This window comes from Diplotaxodon limnothrissa, linkage group LG10 (assembly GCF_057381915.1).
Source record: "Diplotaxodon limnothrissa isolate DT_005_m linkage group LG10, D_limnothrissa_male_GT1.1, whole genome shotgun sequence".
Taxonomy (NCBI): Eukaryota; Metazoa; Chordata; class Actinopteri; order Cichliformes; family Cichlidae; genus Diplotaxodon; species Diplotaxodon limnothrissa.
Window position 1 is genome coordinate 10,516,265 of NC_140605.1, and position 23,723 is coordinate 10,539,987.

The window sequence follows — 23,723 nt, forward strand, 5'->3', positions numbered from 1 at the left end:
GTTTGTTTGTTTTACAGCCCAATCAAAAACAAGTGTTTTGTTCCAAATAAAGAGGATTTCAAAGAAAATAAAGTGGGGAACTTACTGAAAGTGTAGATGCTAGTTTAATAAGCAATCAAGTGGTCATGCAAGGGAACTTGCATGAGAACACAGATGTATTCCTAACAACTTGGCATTGATTTATCAATTATATCGCAAATTTTTAATCACCACATCCCAAAGGTGCTCTACTGGATTATGATATGTGACTGTGGAAGCCTTTTGAGTCCATCCCCCAGATCATTACATCATCTGCCTGAACCACTGATACAACAAAAGGGTTGGTCCATGTTATCATGTTGTTTACGCAAGATTCTGACTTTACCATCCAAATGTCACACAAGAAATCAAATCAGCCTAGTTGTTAAATTTTAATGGGTCTGTGTGAAGTGTAGCTCCAGTTTCATGTTCTTAGCTGACAGGGGTGGGACTCAGTGTGGTCTTCTGAAACCCATCTGCCTCACGGTTCAGCATGTTTTGTGTTCAGAGATGCGCTTCTACATACCTTGGCTCAGTGAAGCTATTGCTTTTAAACAATAGCTTAACTGAGTTACTTCTGACATCCTGTGAACTCAAAGCAGTCTGGCCATTCCTTTCTGACCACTGGCCTCCACCAGGCATTTTCAGCACAGAAAACTGCTGCTTACTGGATATTTTCTCTTTTTCTAATCATTTTCTGTAGATAAGATGATCGTGAATGAAAATCCCAGGAGATCAGCAGTTTCTGAAATATTCACACCAGCCCATCTGGCACCAACAACCATGCCACATTCAAACTCACTTAAAATCCCCTTTCTTTCCCATTCTGATGCTCACTTGAATCTTCAGCAGGTTGTCTCAACCATGTCTACATGCTAAAATGCACTGAGTTGCTGCCATGTGGTTGACTGATTAGACAGTTTTGCTAATGAGCAGTTGAACAGTTGTACCTAATATGCGGGCCAGTGATTGTATTCTCTTCATACTGCAGAAAATGCAATAAAGTTCTGAGATTTGATGCTTATCGTTTCACTTTTGTTCAATAAACATGCAGTAATACAGAATGGTCGCAGTCCAAAGCCCACAATTTGTGGCAGTAAGTTGAACTGTTGAAAAACTGCAATATAGAAAAGTGAAAAGCAGTTAATTAAAATGTCAGGTTTGTATGTGCTGTTTTTTTTAAGTTATTTTTGGCAAAACAGTTATATGAAGTTTTGGTGTGAATATTCTTTTTTATGTGTACAATAGCCCTAACCATTTTTGGGATGCATGAAGAACATTTTATTATGCTTTAATTTAATTATCATTCCAAGGGAGGTTGCCAGTTGAGTCTTTGTGTTCACCCATCCTAAACAAAATGAAATTATAAGCACACTATCTCTTAAAGCAATGCTTCAGCAAAAAATAACGAACAGGCTCTGATGTCTCTGAATTCCTTCTCTAACAGCAAAGACAGTATGGAAGTAGCTCGAGTGTTTACAAAAGACCTACTGTATGTATCTGGGCAAAAAAAACTGCATGGAATTTGGTATTTTCTGTTTTCCTACACTAAACTGGAGTGCAACACTTTGCTTATTATTGTGCTCATTCAAATGCCAAGTTCACATTCAGTCAAAACTCTATTATATTTTTGTATTTTTGTCTCCTCTCTATTGTATTTTTTGTCTCCTCTGTAATACAGTAAGACCTGTGAGTCCTTACCTAGCAGTTACATAGGCTTAGAGATATATTTAATACACAGCCTTTATATATCCTATAAAGTTGTCTCACTCATACACCCACAGCTTAGCTACACATAGGAAAAGTCATAGCACCTTTTGCATCATCTCATTCTCTGTTCAGCTTCAGAGACACAAATTCAGACAAAGCCTCTGTTTCTTGCTTTTCCCAAAATTCTCCTATGTTTGTCAATTCCAACTGTACATCACCTTGTGCTGTCACCTGTTTGCCAGGCTGTTTTTTTTTTATCAGCAATTAGTCACAGTATAGGCAGAAGGCTGCATGCTACCAGGCTATGTTACCTTCCTGACTTTGACCATTTTTCTTGTTGCGTGTTTGCCTTTTACAGTAACTGCCTGTACCTGTTACAGTGAATAGATGTCTAAAATTTAGGTGATCTCGAGTGCTATAAAGCTACAGATTCTACTGTGAATGTCTAGACCACTCTCCTTGTTGAGGACTACCTGCCTCAAATTATTTAAGCCAATCGTGTCAGTATTTTAATCAAACTTACTATGTGGACTCAAACACAGTAATGTATTGAACAAAGAGAATAACAAGAGACATGATGGCTAATGTGGTTATTCTTAGGTACGCGTAGCCAATGGGCTCCCCTTGACTATCTGGGCCTGGCATGTTTAAACTTGAGCATTTCTTTCAACAAACTTTTTGGTCGACATTTTAACCAACCATTATTACCAAAAAATGTAAATATTAAAAAATATTTTTCCACACTGTTAAGAAAAATGAATCAAATAATGAGAAATTGAAATGATAATTAATAGAGCTCACCAGTTTTGGGGCTGGGTGGCATGTACATGTACATGTTGTACAACTTCCCCATCCATCCCGAAAAAAAAAACCCACAGGAAAAACTATGCTTTATAAAAAGGTAGGTGCAAAATTATACACTACTGCATTTCTTAAGTAATAAACTGCTCTGAACTAAGATCACTGTGGCATATTTTTTTCTTTATTATCTGGCTGTATTAAGTTGTGAAGGAGCAGCACCAAATGTGCAGTGCTTTCACTACAATGCAATACTGATGCAGTGTATTGAATCATGCATTGACACTATAAAACAGTAAGAAAACATGCCGTGCAGGCAGGGCAAATTACTCCACCATTACCTCACTTTCCTTCTAGCCTTCTTTTTCTGAGTAATCAGCCAGGGCAAATATGTGGTGCACAAAGAGCTGTTTGTGTGTTTGTGTGCTTGCCTGTGTGTGTGAATGAGAGAGCTGGTCTGTGGGTGAGTATGTCTGCGTGTGTGCCTGTGTCTGTTTGTAAAATACTGGGAGGCAGATTGGAAAGTGAGATAGGAAATGATAATTTAGCAGCACGCCATGCTTTCCCAACTATTCAGTAAAATGCAGATGACAAATTTTCAGTGATTTCATGGTTCCACCGGTCTTCAGTAAAAATAAGCATAAGACAAATCTGCTAAATCGTGCATACGAACATATCACACACAAATCGGTGATTTATCACTATTTTCGCACCTTAATTTGTTTGTGCTTCACAAACAAATTGAAAACTGCCCCTAACCATGTATATGAAAAAATGAAAAAAAGCCCAGGTTGTTTTAGCAAACATACACACAACTCGTTAAAATGAATACATCCATCACTACTACTACTATGATTACTATGACTACTACTATAATGAATCATGCTGACTATTATTCTTATGATTATTTATAAAACTTGGATTCCCATTAGCTTCTCCATTGTGGTTGCTAGTATCCTTGGGGCCCGAAAATGTTCCTATGTCAAATGTATGTATTATATATTTTTTAAAGTTACAGTGAAGTCCGTAAATCGCAGACTGTGGTCAACTGAATTCTTTTTTCTTACCCTCCCAAATTTAAGTGAATAATCCTAGCTACGGTGAATGCTGTAGGACAAACATATTTTAGTCTCCCTGCTGAGATCAAAGCATTAAATAACATTCAACTGTACCCCATAATGCAACTGCCAGCCTATTAAATGTATAGGATTTCCTTATATTATTAATCTATTACTTCTTTTTGTTATAATACAATTTAGTTGACATATTTCTTAATCTACACTAGCATCTTCTGTCAGAAATACATCATCATTTCTAAGGAATCTCTTTAGCCTTATCTCAGTAAAGCATTGCTAATCTTAATTTATCATCAAGACAGGGTTCCTTCACTGAGCGCTTCCTAAGTGGAACCCTTTCACGCATAGTGGCCACTACAGTGGACAGCTATTCAAAGGCTGTTTTCTTATATTTGTGTCAGTGTTGATGGTATACTTGCACATAAACCACTACATTGGGCACTGATGTGTCACTCCATACCCTGCCACCCACTGGTTGTTTAATGTTACTATAGATGTATGACGTATTTCATTGTAATTATTGTTATTTAACCCTTTCATACATGAATTGAAAAAACCTCAATCAAGATTTTTTGCTTAAGTATTTTTATTAATATTTTCATGGCTAAAGATTAATAAAAATACTTAAGAAAAAAATCCTGATTGAGGTTGTCATAATTCATGTATAAAAGGGTTAACAGATACATTAGATCAGGGCTGCCCAATCCCAGTCCTCGAGAGCTACTATCCTGCAGCTTTTAGATGCATCCCTACTCCAACACAGCTGAATCAAATGTTTGATTACCTCTTCAGCATGCCATCATGTTTGGCAAAGGCCTGATAACAAGCCATTCATTTGATTCAGGTGTGTGGGAACAAGGATGCATCTAAAAGCTGCAGGACGGTAGCTCTCGAGGACCGGGATTGGGCACCACTGCATTAGATCATCCATAAACACGGTTACAGCCCTATTTGCAAGATTTCCCCACATAATGGGGCGATTGTGGCTCAAGAGTTGGGAGTTCGCCTTGTAATTGGAAGGTTGCCGGTTCGAGTCCCGGCTTGGTCGTTGTGTCCTTGGGCAAGACACTTCACCCGTTGCCTACTGGTGGTGGTCAGAGGGCCCGGTGGCGCCAGTGTCCGGCAGCCCCACCTCTGTCAGTGTGCCCCAGGGTGGCTGTGGCCACAATGTAGCTTGTCATCACCAGTGTGTGAATGGGTGGATGACTGGATGTGTAAAGCACTTTGGGGTCCTTAGGGACTAGTAAAGCGCTATACAAATACAGGCCATTTACCATAATTCTGACCAATTTAACATCATTCAAAAATAAATCCATATCAAATTTCCATAACTTCTACAAAGGACAATGCTATTTTACAGATTTTGACAATTTTGTTTTCCAAGTTTAAATTATGAATGTTGAACCCAACTGCCACCAATACAGACCCTGATCATATTATTTTATTATTTACAAATGCGATTAGTGCACATAGAGATTTTATTACTACGGTTATTTACAGAAACTGTTGACCTTGTCACAATTTGAGGAAAGTTTAGAGATCCCTGTAATTCAGATAAGGTTTATTTCTAAATGAGCAGTACTTATTAAGAAATTAAGATTCATTAAGATTGATAGAAACCAATAAAAGTTCAGGTCACCAGGAAGAAAAAAAAATTCTATTCTGTTACATTACACTTAAATTTTCAAAATACTGTATATTAGAATTAGGTGGTCTGTAACAACAGCCTATAAAATAGGCATAAATGTTAAAAACAAATCTTTAACCAAAAATTCTCAATCTCTGGACTCATTAAACATTTTTTATCACTGTTCCTGGAGATAAAAAGCAACGCCTACACCTAATTTATTTCTGTCTGCCCTGTACAACTTGTAACCACTTACAGCCAGCTCAGAGTCATTGCAGCTTGAATCAAGATTAATTTCAGGCAAAGCCACGATGTGAATATTATTTCACTGATACCAGTTACTTCATCAGTCCTATTTCTTCAAATGTGCAATAATCAAGCCCTTTTCAGACAGGCTTGTTGAAAAATAGACATTATTAACTTTACCTACAAAAGGAATGGTAATATATGATGATATGAAGATACCATGCCTTTGTTGTTTGTAGACAGAACGATTAATTTTGGCTAAATGCTATTATCACTGCATCTAAAGGACGAGATCAAAGACCCAGGGCTAATTTGGCCAGTACTTGCTGTTTTCTAAAACACCATAAGTCGCAAAATGTTCAGAATTACAATTAATCAAAAACATAAAAAAAAAAAAATCTGAACAGAATACTAAATGGAAAACTGTAGGCTTCAACGGTATTAAAAATGCCATATCATTCCTGGATGACATCATTACAGTCATTTTCTTAAGTCAGTTTCTTGGCACTATCACATTTTTTTAATTAATTAATTAATTTCATTTTTCATTGCAGTGAGGTTCTCATCTTGAGCTGACAGATTACGTGCTCCTTCCCCTTCACTGTTTTCTTCTTTTTTATAGAATGTTTGATAGCCAAACTTTTTTTCCCCAAGTCACAGTGCCTGTCTCAGGGGGAAACAACATTCAGAACCCCCATTATTTCAGCCACAGACTTTTTGTTTTCAACAATCCTCAGTCTGGTGGAAACATTTGTGGGAATCTGTGTCTTTTGACTTCCTCTTTGCACAAAAATGTTTCACTTTCTTCATTTGGACTTTCTCTTGCTTCCTTGCTTCAGTGAAGCGTACAGGGTTTTCTCTTTCATTCTTTCTTTCTTTCATTCTGTGCTTTCATTGCCACTAATTTCCCCACTTAACCTAGAGGTAAATGCATTTTCTTATATAGATAATGTCGTGTGCAGATAGTATGCGTGTATACAGATTGTACCAATCTGTTAGTTCAGAATGATTCTGTTTTGCTAACATGACTATAGTGATGAGGGCAAAAAAGGGCAGTGCACATGCTCGATTAATCTGATAGTAATTTTACGCACTTGTTTTTCGTGCACGGTAAGAAGACTTCCAAACACACCTAAGTAATTGAGGGCCAGTGTGTCACAGTCTCAAAGAACAAATTGTGCTTCCAGCCTCATCTGTAATATACCTCGGCTGACTTCAAATACCCGCATTGGACTAAATCGGGCTAATCCCAGCTCAAAGGGATGCCTAAAGTTCACAAAGTGTGGGCCCTTCTTAACAAAGAAGCAGGTTAATTAAGACTCACACTGACTCACTCTACTACAGGTGGGCATGGAGATGAACAAGTAAGCCAGAGCTGGACAAAATTCATCCTCATTGAATGAATAGAACATTTTATCAGCATGCGTTGATGCATAAAAAATACAGTGACGCAGTAATGATTGTTCCTTCCTGACTTTCATTTTGCTTTTTGTTCATATGTAAGATTCTCATTAAATGAAGTGTGAAAAAAGGTGCCAGCTCTTGGACCCAACAGAGCTAATTATCAGGTCTAATGGCTAACGTGAGTCACTGGTTTCTCTAGCAACCATCATGCAATATCACACATTCAAAGGTGATGAGGGGGTAAACTACAAAAGGTGCAACCTTTAGCAGCCTGGATTTAGAAATGTGCAGCTTACAATGTTGTGTTTTCAAAATACAACTATGTACCAACATTTGCTTTGCTATGTTACTTTCGTGACTACTACTATTCATTTGCTTTATTTTGTCCAAATGGATGACACTGGGTAAAACACACTTATTTAAAATATTCATATTCTGTTAATAAAATAAAAAGTTTCCCTTTAAATCTTAAGAATCAAGGAACCACTATTTGTATGGATGGTAACTTCACATGCAGTAATTAGTACAATATATTGTTTGCCCAAGAATAAAATTGTGGCATATATCTAAAAATGGCTTAACTTGCCAAGACCCTGAGGAAAATTCCTAGTGTCCCTACTTTAATTACAACAATACCCAAACAGGTGCAAGCAGAAACTGTAAGAACCTCTATGCATATTCAGTACAGTGAGGCTATAACACCCCACTATTTGAAGTCTCCCACATGTTTGTTTGAATCTAGTATAGAACCATTTGGGCTGACTATGATGCTACATTAGTGCTCAGTAATTTTCCTTGATCTAAAACTCTCTAATTTAGCATTTGATGAGTGTTATTCTAAAGGGTGTTGACACAGACCACAGAGGAATGAAGCTGGGCTTCTTTAGTGCCTATCATCCTTTTTCCACCTCTGATGCAATGGCTCTCAGAAGCTTTGGAGCTAGTTGGCAGCAAAAGCACTGTCCATGTTACTGAATGTTATTGCTTGTAGACACATGGAATGCAAAATTAGAAGTGTGATTAGTGGCGTTGAGTGTCTGTTGCTGTTTCTTTTTTGCAAAACATTACATCCTGGAAACAGCATTTTAGGAATATTTGCAGAAGTGGGTTAATCTAAAACAATTACAGGGCTGAAACATTCTCCACAGAGTCTTGGGAAAAGATCAAAATGTTTCTGAACTGATAGCAGTACTAGCTCCTGGTGTAGGAAACTAAACAAATATTATTTTGCATATATAGCTGGCACATGCTTAGGTAATATGATGATCTAATTAGCACATCTGAAACATCTGTTCGGGTTCTTGAGTAATATAGTACTTTAATATTCTACTATTCAGCCTTGGGCTGTTCATTAATCTAGCATATTAATGTAAAGATGCTTCTGATAAGTTCAAATAGAGAAGATGAAAAAGTAATCATTTTGTAATGACCAGCTCCACAAATAAGTTCAAAATGAAGAGTTAAGTAGGTGCAGCAAACAAGACAATATTTTACCTGCAAATAAATACTAATGCATGTATGACAGTCTTTAATTACACTCCATCTAATTTTACATTATCAGTCTATTTGCACCTGCAATCTAAACCTGGGAAAATATTTTCATCTTTTAAATATATCTCTGCAATCAACGTCTAATACCACTAACACACTCACAAACACACTCACACACTTTTATATCGTTTTTTTGATCAATTTGTTTAATATCCGCTCAGATGCCACCTGACAATAGATTTGTGTTCAGAAGGAAACTGTCTCTAATTAAAGCCTAAAGCATGAAGATACTGCTTGAAACAAAAAAATATCATTAAACGCTTGTAATGTTTCATATGCTCATAATCCCTGAACATGCACGCTGGAAATTTGAGACTTTGAGATTTGACAAAAAAAAAAAAATAGACATCTGACCATATTGGGGAAACAAAAAAACAAAACTAGTTGTTGAGTGCAGCACAGTTAATTAAAACAATGGCACCACTCTAGATCTGTCACATCACTTGGCAGTTGCTTTAATTATATATTTTGGTCAATCTGTTCTTCCTGATGTGAGAGGGGATGCCATACACAAGACAACATCTGCTGAGGTATGTCACATGAGCTTCAACATCTGTCCATGTTTTTAAACAGCCTGTCACTCACTTGAGTCATGTTGCACATGTATTTATGCGATCATATTGAGAAAGCGCACACACAATACTGTTAAATGCTGAGAGCTTACATCTGTGCCAGACACAATTAACACTCTTAGATTAAGGAGCAAATCTACATACAAACAGAGAGATTGGCACTACACACAAACACCCAGACACACCCTGTGGCTTGCAGTCATTTTGGTCCCTTATGTTGTCCATCAAGAAGACAGTGGTGACTGTTCTCTAAACTGACTCCACCCACAACGGCTTGTGATCACCTAAGCTGTCAACTAACATCTGCTAAAACTACCAACAAGCCAACTGTGAGACTGGCTCTGAAGATATCTCCACAGAAAATGTGTCACCTACACATGTTCAGAACTCAGCGGCATGTTTTCCCCTTCTATTTTTGCTAATTTTTATGTGGCAAACGTTATCTGCAAAGCCTTGGAGAATGTCAAACTGTTTTGTACGGCTGAAATGTAGGAAGTGTCTTGAAAGCTCATGTTAACTCGTCCTGGTTGAAAATAAATTGTTTACATCAATGTCAAATATTTTCAGTACTAAATAATAGCCATCCTTTGAATGCCACAGTAGCGACATGAATAAAGTATTGTTAGATCTAGTTGGTGTGTGTTTCACAAATATATCACTTTTCACTCAGTGTGGTTCAGAGGAATCAGTCATGTTAGGTTGCTAATCATACCCTGAGTTTTTGAATTTGTGGTTGTTTGTGATGGAATGCCCCTGCGCAAAGCTGTCTTTGGTGCTGGGTATTCTTTGAAGTTGTCTTATCAGCATCTTACCTCTCACTGACACTAGCTGTTTTTTTTCTGTGTTGAATGTGAGTTCAGCACATATTTAACTAAAAAAGTAAATAAATAAAAACCACAGATCCATTTCAGTGGCTCAAGCGTGGCTGTGTAACTGGTGGGATCAAGACATCTGGACATTTTTCTGTATAATAAGGGATGTTCTACTATATAAGGATAATGATAATCTGCCTTATCCCCTCCTGCACACAAATTTATATTTGTGTAGTCCAAGACACACATTTACACAGTTGCAGATGACACAGAAACCCAGAGACACACTAGCTTTCTAGCCTTACTCTCTAAAATCTTTCTGTTCGTAATCCCTTCTGACTCTATTAATATTTCTGTTTCCATGGTGATTCAAGCCCAAATGTTGTACAGATAAGAGGAGATAAGAGCATAAGGAGCAGGGAGATAAGAGCAAATGACCTGCCGAGATCACTACAGAGTACTAGAGGTCAAGCAGAAGAGCAGAAGTAAGTGAGAACAGACCATCCCTGCTCAACTCTTCTGCCAACCTGACAAAATCTTATTTTTTAGCAGTGCCACAATTGAGCAAATACTTGCAGCAACTTTCTTTCTGTCTATGCAATTTTACATATATACATGCCTTACCCAGAGAAGCAAAGCAGACAGTTACTAGTAAGAGAAAGAATGGATAATATAATTTTGGAAATGATTTGGTCTGTTCTTCGTATATCATCACACACAATTTACAGTTATGCACTGAGTAAAACAGCCAGTAACAAATTTGTACTAAATTTTTAACTATCGTTTTACATTTTTACAATCCAGATAGATGGCACAATGACAAAAATGGCATTCAGATAATTCAAATTTGGGACTGTTATTGTCAAAGTAAATCATATCAAATTACTAGAACTGCCAAAGTAGTCATGAATGAGAGTTGTTGAATCTGTGATTTTCAGGACTGTAGATAATAAGACTAAAATATTGCAAGTCTTATAATGAAATCACTGCTTTTCAACATTCTCACAAAATCCACCAAACCAATCACCCATTCCTCAGACAGACCTTACTATGCGCTTGAGATAACTGTACCTGTTTGTTGTTATACTTCGGTTGGCCCGTCTTGTAGCTGTAATCTGAGTACTGGTCTGAGCCAGTGGAATTGTCATCTCCTCCTGTTCCTACGAAGGTGTTGGTGGCAGGGAGGTCCTGGACCACCTGATGCTTCTGTGAGGCAGATGGCGATTGGGCTTGCAGCTGGATGGAGGGTAAAGGGGAGTTGGAACGGTAGTGTCTGCCTATATCAGGGCTTCCTGGTGAATATGTTAAAGGCAGATGTATCCTGGGGCTATCATTGACTCCATCAAGATTGAACTTCAGACTTTTTTGAAGGCTGACCTCTTCGTCTTCCCCGAGTGGTTTTGGAGACTTCTGAGGTTTGCCTTTCCGTCCACGTTTGCCTTTGGTGTTTTTTGGGGCCTGTTTGGGTGCATATAAGTCCTTGGTTTCCTTTTTGCCAGCTTGATATCCACTCTTGGTTTCTCTTTGGATGCGGTGGCGAATAAATACCACCACCAAGATCAACATTACAACACCTGCTACACCAGCAAGGCTTCCAAACAATATATTACTACGCTGAGCAGCAAAACCATTGTCGGGATCACCAGCAATGTCCCTGTCCAGTGGAGTGTAAAGACTGTGTCCCACTAAGGCTTCCACTAAGCTGACATTTGAAATGGTTTCATTGACATAGATGTGGACCAGGGCAGTAGCGTGGCGTGCAGGCTTCCCCTTGTCACTTACTCGCACCACTAGGCGATGTAATCCACCATGTTTGCGTGTCATCTCCTTTGCTAGAGTGATCTCTCCACTTGAGGGGGAAATGCGAAATAACTGGTAAGGGTTTCCACCAGCGATACTGAACACCAGCTCTGCATTAGGGCCATTGTCCAGGTCCTCAGCTTCCACTACTTCAACGTGGCTATCTGGGGAGGCTAGAGGTGATAAGCGTCTGAAGGAAGAGTTGGAGGGCTTAGTTATCACGGGATCATTGTCATTTTCATCCAGTACATTGATTGTAACACCCACATATGAAGACCTGGGTGGCTCTCCTCCATCCACTGCTTTTAGACGGAAATTATAGCTGCTTTCTTTCTCCCTGTCAAACGAGATGCTTGAGAGAATAGTTCCTGTTCCATTTTGAACAACAAACTTTCCTTCATCAGGCTCTACAGAGAGGTGAACGTGGGCATTCTCGCCTTTGTCCATATCTAGGACTGTCACCATACCAACTGGACTCAGAGGTGGCATGTTTTCCAAGACTGAAAAACTGTAGCCACTAAGCATGAATTTGGGATCATTGTCATTGCGGTCTATTACTTTTATTACAACAGTTGCTATTCCTTTATGGACAGGAGACCCTTTATCTGCTGCAGTGACACGAAACTCATATTGTTCTTTGTGTTCACGATCAAGAGAGCTTTTGGCTCTTACTTCGCCTGTATTTGGGTCAATCTCAAACAAGCCTTTGATGGATGAATCTGGCAAAATATTATAGAGAAGTTCGGCATTAGTGCCGCTGTCAGCATCTGTGGCTATAACATCTAAAATTTTTTCTCCTGGTTGGTTTTCTTCAGCAAAATCAACCTCAAACAAGGTAGGGGAAAATATTGGAGAGTTATCGTTCACATCAGTCACTTGAACCTTCAAAGAGTTTGTACTAGAGAGTGCTGGGTTTCCAGAATCTACAGCCACAATCTCTACTCGGTAATCTCTAACTCTTTCATAGTCGAGAGGTGTGGTGGTCTGTAGGAAATACTTCCTCTTGTTGTCACTGGTTGAGTCACTGGCAGGGCGAAGCTGAAATGGCACATCACCTGCTACCACACAAGTGACCACAGCGTTTTCTCCCTCATCTTTGTCAGATACTTGAACTAAAGCAACAGCTGTTCCCACTGGCATGTCTTCGGAAATATTTGCCACTCCTTCACTGTGCGTCACAAGGCCAATCCCACGAATCTCCACAGCTGGAGCATTGTCATTTTGGTCAGTCACTTCAATGGTTACAAATGTCTTAGAGCTTTTAGGCTGAGGGCCTTTATCCCTTGCTATCACATAGAAGGACAAGCTGCTGATTTCCTCCCTGTCCAGTGGTCCTTTGACATAGATGATGCCAGTGGACCGATCAATTCGTAAGAGTTTCGGCACTGGGTCTACTGCCTGGTGAAGGGTGTACTCAATTTCTCCATTCGGGCCCATGTCAGAGTCGTTTGCTTTAACCTGTAATCAAAACATATTCAATGGTTAAAGTCATTAAATATGCGCAACAGTTAGTGTTGTAACTAATGTTATTTACAACACTAACAATGAATGTAACTAATGAATCATTGGTCACTGAATAAATTAATCCAGGAATCTGTGTGGGTCTGATCACTTTAAATCACAGCATGTAGATAACTTTGTTTTGGCTATTGCTTTTCCTCTGTTTTTTGATAGTTACATCACTAGCCTTCTTTTCTCTTTTTTCTAGGATTCAATGAAAGGTTGTAAATTATTAGGCCTGACATTTCCTTCATGATAATCAGTGTAAATCCGCAGCAACATGCTGTGAAAATCCTGCACAGAGCAATTTATACTCCGAAAATAATATCTCACACTGTTCTGCAACTACATTGTCAATACAAGATATAAGCATTTATTACCTGTAGAAGGATAATGAGCTAATGCTCTCTTCAAAAATATATTGAAAAAGGTAAAATCCAAAATTTAAAACTATACATTTATTCAGAAAGACATTGCTGGTTACAATTTAACTTTGCAATCCAGACTACAACATTATACAAAAAAAGTTTTTAAATTACCTGCAACACAGAGTGTCCGACAGGGCTATTTTCCGAAACCTCTGCCTCATAGGTGGACTTTTCAAACTTGGGAGCGTTATCATTGGCATCAGTCACCACCACTCTGAGTAATGCACTGCTGTAGCGCTGAGGGTTTCCTCCGTCCACTGCCTTTATGGTGAGGTCATAAGAATCCTTTAACTCACGATCTAGGTTGCCCAGGACAATGAGCTGTGGGAGCTTCCCTCCCCTGTCATCAGCCACTTGCAAACCAAACAGGGTTGCAGCATCTGGCCCTGCAGTCAGCGCATAGTCAGCTACCCCATTCCTGTCAGAGTCCCTGTCTGTAGCTAGAGGTATGGAGAATAACGCTCCCATGATCGTGTTCTCGGGGACTGAGATGGTAAGCACAGAAGAAGGAAATTGGGGGGTGTTGTCATTGATGTCCTGTACTTCAATGCGTCCTTCAATAAGCCGTGGGCTCTGGTTTTGTATCAGATCAGTCACTGATACTTCAAATTCCAGGTAGCAGGGTTTACCCTTAGCCAGGGAGCGACAGTCCCTCAGGGTTTCTCTGTCTATAGGAATCTCTGTGGTGTAAATGTCCCCTGTCTTTCCATCGACACGAAGATAAGGGGCACCCACCTCTAGCTTGTAAAGGTGACCTGAGTCTGGCAGTCCCTGGTCTGCTGCCAGGCTACCTATAAGAGTATTTGGAGGTTGCTCCTCCTGGACCCGGTACAGGATACTGCCTTCAGCAGAGCCACAATGCAGCACCACGACCCAACACAATATCACTTGTAAATTCAGTTCCATTAGGTCATCAGACGATCTGCCTGTAAAATGAAAAAAACACAATATGGGTTAAAAAGCTGGTTCCCTTTCTGCTGAAACCTAGCTCCATAAAGCAATATTTACATAGCTGTTACTTTTTATTTAATTATTCAAAAATGAAAAAAAAAAAAACTAACAGAGGGTCAAAGTGAAACATTAGACAGGGGAAGCAAGCAGCACTGTGTTTTTGAATAATGACTATACAGCTATAAAATTAATCGTTTTTTTTTTTCAATAACTTGCAGTAAAACATACAGCATACCTAGAAGAACAACACAATAATTAGACAACAACAATAACAAAGAGAAAATAGGGCATTTAAAAAAATGCAATCATAGCTATCCCAGCATGGCTTCTTTTCAGTCTCAGAGCTTCAAGAGTTTCAATGAATATCTCAGCTTTATGAAATTCATGGAAAAATGAATGTAGGAACAAGAAATTATATCTTGTGAGCTTACATCCAAAACAAACTTCAGGGCCAGTGTGGATTGTTTCAGCTGAATAATCAAATAAAAATGTAATACAAAAACTCACAGCCTAAGAGACTCATTATTTCTGTATTACACAGCTAGACATTGAGTAGGGAAGCAATGTAGCTCTAAAATAACCTATGGTTTGAAATCCACGCTCAAGAATACACCCTTACGAGCGAAGATTTTGTCTGCTGAGAGAAATGATATATTTGACCAATTTGTTTACCCAAGAGGCGTCTGACAATGAACACTTGCATACTAAAGGTCATAGAGTCAAATTTCTTTCTCATGCCAATTATGCAACTTTGCTACTATCATCACATCCAGCTTCCACCTGGCATTGCACAATGCAGACATTTCCACACTCCATTGCCACTGGCTAGCTCAAACACTGTAATTATTGTGTTTGATTTTGAACCTTTCAACTCTACAATTGTGACCCATTATTTTAGTGTCTTCTTTGATCTTTACTCCCTCTAGCAAAAGACTTCTGTTTTTTTCATGCTGCAATGACTTTAGAGTATAATTATTTCCCCTCTCTCTCTTTCTTTCTTTCTGTGTGTGTGTGTATATGCATGTGTGTGTGTTTGAGTCCTATTGGTAATTGAAATAGGAGCAATCATTGGGGTTAAGTATCAAGGTCTCATGCTCTGGAAAACTTCATCGTGAAAACAGTTTAAAAAAATTGTGTGTCTGCTGAATCAGTGAGTGTCCACTTACTAATCAAGTAGAGTTCATTTCAGTGCATCCGATTTTATTGTGCTATGTTTGTGTTACTAATGCAAAACTTCAATATGCTGATCAATACCAGCTTTAATGACTCGGGTTATAATTAGACAACAGCAGTCCATGTCGCAGTCACTGTCTCTTCAATGCTGCACTGTTTTACAGCATTTCTTTATTTTCACAGGCTTTTAAAGAAAGTTACAGCGAAAACAAAATGCTACTTCTAGTTTAAAACGTTATGTAGAAGTAAATCATTATGTTAATCCAAACACAGGTGAATAGTTCCAATTATTTCCACAATAGTTTTTCAACTGAAACAGAAAAGAACACAGGTGCTCAGTCTAGTGTGGGTCTATGTCGTCAGTTAGGGATTAGGAAAAGAACAAGAGGAATCAATGCTTCCCTAGTCAGTGTGGGTGAGAGCTGATAGAAATATACATACACGACAGCAAATGGAGTTATTTAAAATGCAACTGCATGCCGCAATGTTCCATACAGGAGTAAGGTAAATGAGTATTAAGCTAGACAGCAAAACACAAATATACAGAAATTCAATGAAAAATCCAATTCCTTTTGAATACATTAAAATTGAAAGTGCTAGTTATTGATGCACTAATTGCTCAAAAATCAATGTCTCCCTTTTTACATTTGTGAGGAGAACCTGTAGTCAATGTGGCATGAACAGTGATTGCGCTTTCTCCAGTTCATGTTTGCAGTATAAAAAGGCAGGAAGAAGCAAAAACGCAATCAGCAGATACACTTTTCTTATACCCAAGACTGACATTAACAGCATCCCATGGGATATAATTTTAAGGGGAATTATAAATCACACTGTAAATGTTTCATACTGCTGCCTACCATTCCATTAAACACATGCTTTCAACAAGATATGTGAACTTATGAGGTGTGCATGTATGTATTGCTTCAATTAAATTGGTATTTGGAGAATTCAGTAAAAATTACTTTAGCTTACTTGATATGTGCATCATCTTTTTTTTTTCATTTCTATTTTAAAATTCACTGTTAAATTTCAAAGTTTTCAAATGTATTTATACAATGTGGCATCTAAAAATGGCATACCGTAGCTGATTTTATAATGGTTTGGTTGTAACTGCTCCCCTGATATTATAGCCACTTCTGCAATGAATAGCCATGCTTTGATAGTGACATGATTGTTATGGTTGATGACACTCATGACTTAATGTTTTCCAGTTGGCCTCATGCCTGTCTTCCAGATGGCACCATGCCTGACAGTCTAGTGAATTAGTGTCCTTTTTTTTCTTTGTTTACATTTACATTAAAATTCATGTTGTTCGTAAAATATGCGTTTTGCTATCACTCAGCGAGAATCTCTGCTGAATATCATTGACACCACGCCTTTGGGTTTTATCTCACATTCCTCAGCTTTCCCACAAATATTTTATCAAAAGCTTGACAGTGCCAGATTTCCTTTTCTCATCTCAAAGTGCTCTGAGGTGGTGGCAAAGGGAAACAGGAGATTTTTCCCTACTGGAGGATGTGAAACTTCTTGGACTACTGGATGTCTCACTGAAATTTACTACCTGAGCAGCAAAATTGATAAATTAGAAGTGCTGAACACAACTAGGAGTGACATTCCCTGCATCTCAGCTCTTTTTCTCCAAAAAACTTAGTTATCATCTGTCATCCCAGATGGTAGACCCACAAGACTACAAGCTGATTCAGGCAGATCGCGATACATAATTCAGCAGAAAATCAAAGGGAGGAACAAGAGGTTAGTTCTCTCAGAGTGATAAAATGTTTTTGTCATAGTTGAGTCCTGTTGAACTGCTCAAAAAATCAAATACTTTTCTTAGTCATTTCCAAAATTAAGATTTTGGCTTCCTTAATGAATGAAATCAGCTATAAAAATGCCAGCTCTGGAAGAAAAATACTGAACTGGATCAGACATTGCAAGACTGCAATATTGAGAAAGTGCTAGGCTGAGAAAATGAAATCTTTTTGGTTATTAAAATTCACCCTGTCAACAACCAAGTATTGTGGCAGCACTGCTGTAATAAACTAAAAAAGAATCACTGAATATAAACTTTTTTTCATTTGTCGTCTGAACAACCAATTATAACTCTAAAATATGTTTTGCTAGCTGCTCCACGGGACAACTTTGACATTGCTTGCTTGGGTAACTCTAGTACAACTTGTGTAAGTCCAGGAGGCAGAACTGTAGAGACTGTGTATTGCCTAGGTGACTCTAATTCCCTTGAGCACTGTTTGTTGGAAAATACACCATGTTCAAATAGACAATCCAATTAGCATACTGAGCCAGAGACCTTATGAAGGTGATCCAGAGCAACACATATTCTTAGGGAAAAAAACAAAATCCTTCCAAATACAATCAAGGCATCCACTGTTTGACTGAGGAGGGAACTTTAAGTCTACCAGTGAAGCAGCACTCACCACAAAACCTCATGCTGTGATCACGCAATGGTCCAGATGGTTGCTATGTTGAAAAAACTGAAAACTGAATGCTGAAGGCAGCCTGTACCACAGTATGGAGGTGGACTTTCAAAGAGAGCCTCAAACTGCCCGATGGGTCTAGTGTCTGTTGTTTGTTTTGTGTAGATGTTTAACTTTGCAACAGAAAACGCAGTCGAGGCAAAACTGCTTAGCAGTAGAGTTTAAGAGCCCAAGGTTTATCTGGATTGACCTGCCACACAGCAAGAACTCTGCCTGGCCAAACCTTAGCTTATTAAGACCATCAGGAGTGCCAACTGTAAGTACAAGTCCAAACAATTGAGTCAATGTTTTATGACTTATGTTCAGTTTGGCCATCATTACACAGACTCACAATTTGGTGGAGAAGCTCACCCAAGCATACTTTTTCACCTGTCAACGATCTCTATAGATAAGAGTGTCTCTAAGAGGGGAAGAAAAGTGGTTCTCACTCATGCCCACTTTCACACCTGGGAGGTTGTTGTCACTTATGTTCAAGTTTTACTGAAATGTAGTGTAGAGGTGTAGAGGTTGCTATTTGACTACACAACTCCTTGACCTGAAGGCAAAAAAACAAACCTTGAAAAAAGTGTCTGGTAAAGTACTGTGGTACTTTTTGCTGCATTATTTTTATAAAGAAAAAGAAACAAATAGAACTATTAAATGTGAAATTGTGTTATGTGTTAAATTTAGTTTGTCTTTTCTACAACCATAGACCTTTGTAATAATTAAAAGAAATGACCATTGCTTATTTGCCAGAAAAAACATGCAAAAGGTGCTGTGGGAAAATATGCTGTTTTGATTTGAATTTCAGCAATATATTCAGAACAATACTGTTGTCTCCTAACAATATATCTTCCATCATTATCCTTCTGATGTCTGCGTATCATAGATTGAAGAAGTAATAATCATTGATGCGCTTCACCATGTTGTAAAATAAATGAATAGATAAAAATGCAGGACTCCTCCACTCCACCGCTGCAATTTTTTGTTCTTCATTGAGGAGAAGGTGAAAAACTTCACAGGCAGCTAAAACATCAGTCAAACTACGAGGTCTGATTGAGCCTCACACTGAGCCCTCACACAGTGCACAACCCAGTTGACCCATCTGTTCAAGAGAACTTTTCAACTTCTGCGTGTCTACAATCAAAGTGCCAGCCTAGGTTGTGTCAGGTTGTGCTGCGGTTCCCAAGGAAACAAGTCCCTGCCTCGCTAAGGCTGTGGTTGCTGAACCCAGTCATAAAAATGACCTCTGAAAAATTGGTACCATCCAAGCCTATATGACAGATCCAGTCCTGAATCAACTGGAGAGAAGTGCAGAGATATCTTTACCACTGTTTACTGCTATAAAAGATGGTGCTACAATTTTCATTCTGAGGACACACACAATATATATATATATATATATATATATATATATATATATATATATATATATATATATATATATATATATATATATATATATATATATATATATATATATATATATATATATATATATATACAAACACAGAGAAAGAGAGACAAATGAGAGACAGAGATAGAATTAGCACTACTTTATTTACTGTAAGTAACTCTGATAAATATAGGGAAGGAAATACAAGTAGGAGGGTGAAGTTTGATTAAACAGAAATAATTGGTAAGATAAATGCTAATAAAAAAGTTAATGCAGTACTTCAGCTAACAATAACATTGTATAAAATATGGAGTGATTATGTTGTTTTTCATTTTTGTAATTGAAAAATAAATAACACATCTTTTACGTGCCAGTATGTAACAATTTATTGCAAAGCAAAAGTAATTTGCATTGTTTGTGAAAGATTTAGAACAATGTTTGGCTTAAAATGAAATTATTTTAAAAAATGATAAAGGAGTTTGTGCCTGATTATGTAAGTGTTGGTATTATACATAAAAAAAAAAAGGTAGTTATAAAAATGAAGAACAATATAATTGTGCTGCGGAGCATGTGCGCCTGCTCTGGTTGCCATGGAGACAGACTATCTTCTGACTGAGTCAACTCAGAGACTGACTGGGTGACATTTGCTCTTTAAGTTGGCCGCTCCACAGGTCCAGCAGAAATGACTCACATGCAGAATTAACTGAGGCATAATAGTAAATTACTCATAAGAAAAAAGGTTAGAGTTGTGCCGGGAAGAAAAAAAATCATCAGAGGAATTAAATAGGATATTTTGTAGTAGCTGCTTGTTTTGCAGCAACTGATAAAAGCAGGACCTGAATTTTCACCTGTTACATGCTGGGACTCAGGTTCATGAATTTGTGCTGTACAACGCTGTTCTGTGCTCCTTCCTGCTTTGCCAGAGTGTGGAAAGATAACAGATGATTTAATGATTTTCTCAACTGATGTGATTTGATGTATTGGCTGACTCTGCGCCTTTAGCTAGTATAACAGGTAAAATCCATTACCCTCCCACCGGCATGATTTATGATAGGTAGTATCACAGCTATGGGTCTCTCCTTACACTGCTGATCTACCAATAGAATTTACTGCCAAATGTAAGGCTGCACTCTTATACTGACTGCAAACTGTGGGTTTCGGTAATGAGAAAGCAACAGCCTTTGGTTGGAAACACTTTCTAAAGGCGTGAGCACTGGAATTATCCATATGCATGCTGAAACACAGAACACTCTTGTGTCACTCCTGTCACAAAGAAGTAAAATTAAAAAAAAAGAAATACACTGAGATCAAAAAGGCCACATTCCAATATTAAAAGGTTCTTTATATAAAGATATAAAGAAACTGGCAGATCGTATAATTTGGATTCCTCACTGCTCTGTGTAACATGATTAAAACAGAGTTTAATTTCCTTATAGGGGTTATTGTACTGCTTTTGTGCAGTAAAGGTTCACTCCCTCAAGCTCAAATACCTGCTGGAGAAGTCAGAAAAAAATCCTTTTGTGCCCTTTCCACAATTTGATCCGTTTACCACACACTTACCCTTCCTTCAGCAACCCCATTACATGGCACATTGCATGTTATTGTACAATATTCAGAGGAAAGTTCCCTACTGGTAATAATTCAAAAATAAAATCGGCAGAGGAAATTAGCCTTACAGTCTATTCTTATGTGAGAGAGATAGATAGATAGATAGATAGATAGATAGATAGATAGATAGATAGATAGATAGAAGTTTCATTCACTGAATGATTTAGATAATAACATTTAACAGGTTCATGTCTTACAGACAGTTTCTCAGATCTGGGCTACAAGTAGGTTATAGGCCTGTTTGATCTGCTCTGTTATGACGGCCTTGTAGCCTAAAGTATGTGTGGGAACTTAGACCGACATCATTACGTAGAGCAGACTATTAAAATGTGCCTGGTGGTCGGTGGAGTGGCGAGAAACAACACCCCAGACTCTCACTGGAGAGCACAGGAGATTACCCGTGCCGACGATCTGATCAAAGATTTCACCCCCCAATTATAATCACGAATCTCTCCATAGAAAAACTGTATAACAGTTATGAACACGACAGGCTGCAGGAGAAGTCCGAATTGTTTGCAAGAAATTGTTCAGAGTAAACAACGCCAAATCAAGATGCACGAATAAAGGCAATTAGTATGATGTTTGCAGCTAGTATGGGATAAATGGCGAAAGAAGGATGATACAAATGGTTCACATTTTCTGCTTCACAGAATCATAATGGTGCAATAAAATGCAATTAGCCGATCGCCGGTACAGATCAGCTTGAAAAGCGCACGCACTCATATTGTCGCTGAAGTGCGATGACATGCAGAGTTAATGACTTAATACCAACCCCGACGCAGGCTGGAACTCGTGTCTACTCGCATAGGTTTTAATTAAAATGCATCGTCTAATTTATCATGCAGAGGATCCTTATTGCGGGTGGCACATCTAGCCTTTGTACCGCCTATCAACCTGTAACACCGAACAGCCAGCTGTTTTGTGCTCTGTGTGTGTCTATTATAAAGTGCAACTTGTTGTATAAACGATCTGTTTGAGCCACGGCCTGTGTTAAGCGACAACACTTCAGACAAGTCCGAAATGCATTCCTATAAACTTCATTGGCATTGCATCATGAATCACGCACAGTGGCCACCGGTCAAATCAACTTTCTTGATTATTTCTGCAGTAATTTCAGTACCTGAGCCAGAGACTTTTTACGTGAGCGCTTGTCGCGTAGCCAATTCTTCCCGCGGCTGATATGTCCAGCGGTGCTCCCAGAGGCAGGTGTCTAACCCTCAAACCTCCGTCACAGTGCTGAGATCAAAAATCACTTCAGCGGCCACAAAATCCATAGACAGTACTCAGAACTTTCCGCATGAAAATTCAGAATCCTTCGTTCACCGCCGTCCCACAGTGTGAAGAACAGAGACAGTTTTCAGTCCGTGAGAATATGCGGCTGTAACTTATGAGCAATTATATTGTATAGACTGTTTTATGACAGAGATGGGAAACCAAGAATCTCATTCCATAAAGATGCCCTACTGTGTGCCATTTTCAATCCTCAGTAACTGATCCTTGGAAAGATTTGCACTCGCTGTCGCATCCCTTTGGTCCAAGTTTCTCCAGCCCTGATCTAAGTAGCTTAGAGCGCACTCTAAGGACGCACTGGATGTCTAAAACACAGCAAAAGAAATGTCATTTTCGCAACGTGCAAAAAGAAACCGCTAACCGGTCCTAAACAAGAAGCCCATCTGAAGCATTTCCAGACAGCAAGTGGTGAGATACAGTGGGTACGTTAGTTGCTCCCCTAGCTCCCTCTCTCTCTTTTCTCTCTCTACTCATCAGAGCGTGGGAGGAGGTGGGGCTCCCATCCACCGCAGCACACAGCAACTCCATACTCTACATTATGCCAAGGCTGCCTACCAGGAAATTATGTGATGCCTACAGTTTAAGAGGATCTTATTAAAGTGGGTCAGCTCAAACAGGGGGATGCACCTTATTAAATAAGCTTATCAAGAAATCACTCCGCTTGCCTTGCACTATTTTAATTCGTGTCAGTCTTTCCTTTCCCCTCAAAACTGCTCACTAATCGCACAACGTGTCCAAAATTGATGTAACAGGTAGCCAGTGCCGGCGGTTTACTTGTTGATATGCATTACATGTAGCAAAATGAGCGGCCTAAAATGGAAGCTGTTTGGCCACTATTTATTCATTTGGCGCCACCCTCAGGCGGTTATGATAGGGAAGAAGAGAAGCAGCACATATATCTGCTGAGGAAACTGTTAATAATGCTTGATGTAGGAGTAATATGCGCTACACTGTCTTGTTCTTGGAGACAATGACTATCAACCGCACGTGAAACAAACTGTGCTGTTGGTGTACAATGGAATAAACTAGTAATGTGTGGCATCATCTGTTAAAACTGCAGCAGTGTAATTAAAAAAACAATGCTTTTGCTCAGGGCTATAAATCAGCATGGCTCAGCAGGGAGAGAAATTCATCCCACGCCACAGTTACTCTCTTCCTTTCTTCCTGAACACTGATGCCAGTGATCATAACTGCTTAGGCATAAAGCAATGGACCAGGAGTAATGAGTCAAATGCAGGGTTTTGTCACAAAGGAAAGCCTTAAGCAATGTCCTCCGGAGAAAACTTGATTTC

The 23,723-nt window shown here is 38.7% G+C and overlaps 1 protein-coding gene across 1 annotated transcript in view; it reads right to left on the reverse strand.

The window, feature by feature from the left end:
- Positions 1-18,192, reverse strand: part of pcdh1a (protocadherin 1a) — a 107,931-nt gene extending 89,739 nt beyond the window's left edge. The window contains exons 1-3 of the mRNA XM_085363411.1: positions 18,099-18,192; positions 13,654-14,468; positions 10,886-13,072 (exon numbers count right to left, since the gene is read on the reverse strand). Of these exons, the coding sequence (XP_085219537.1) occupies positions 10,886-13,072; positions 13,654-14,468; positions 18,099-18,111 (3,015 nt within the window). The 5' untranslated portion in view covers positions 18,112-18,192. The remainder of the gene's footprint in view (positions 1-10,885; positions 13,073-13,653; positions 14,469-18,098) is intronic.
- Positions 18,193-23,723: the final 5,531 nt, after the last annotated feature.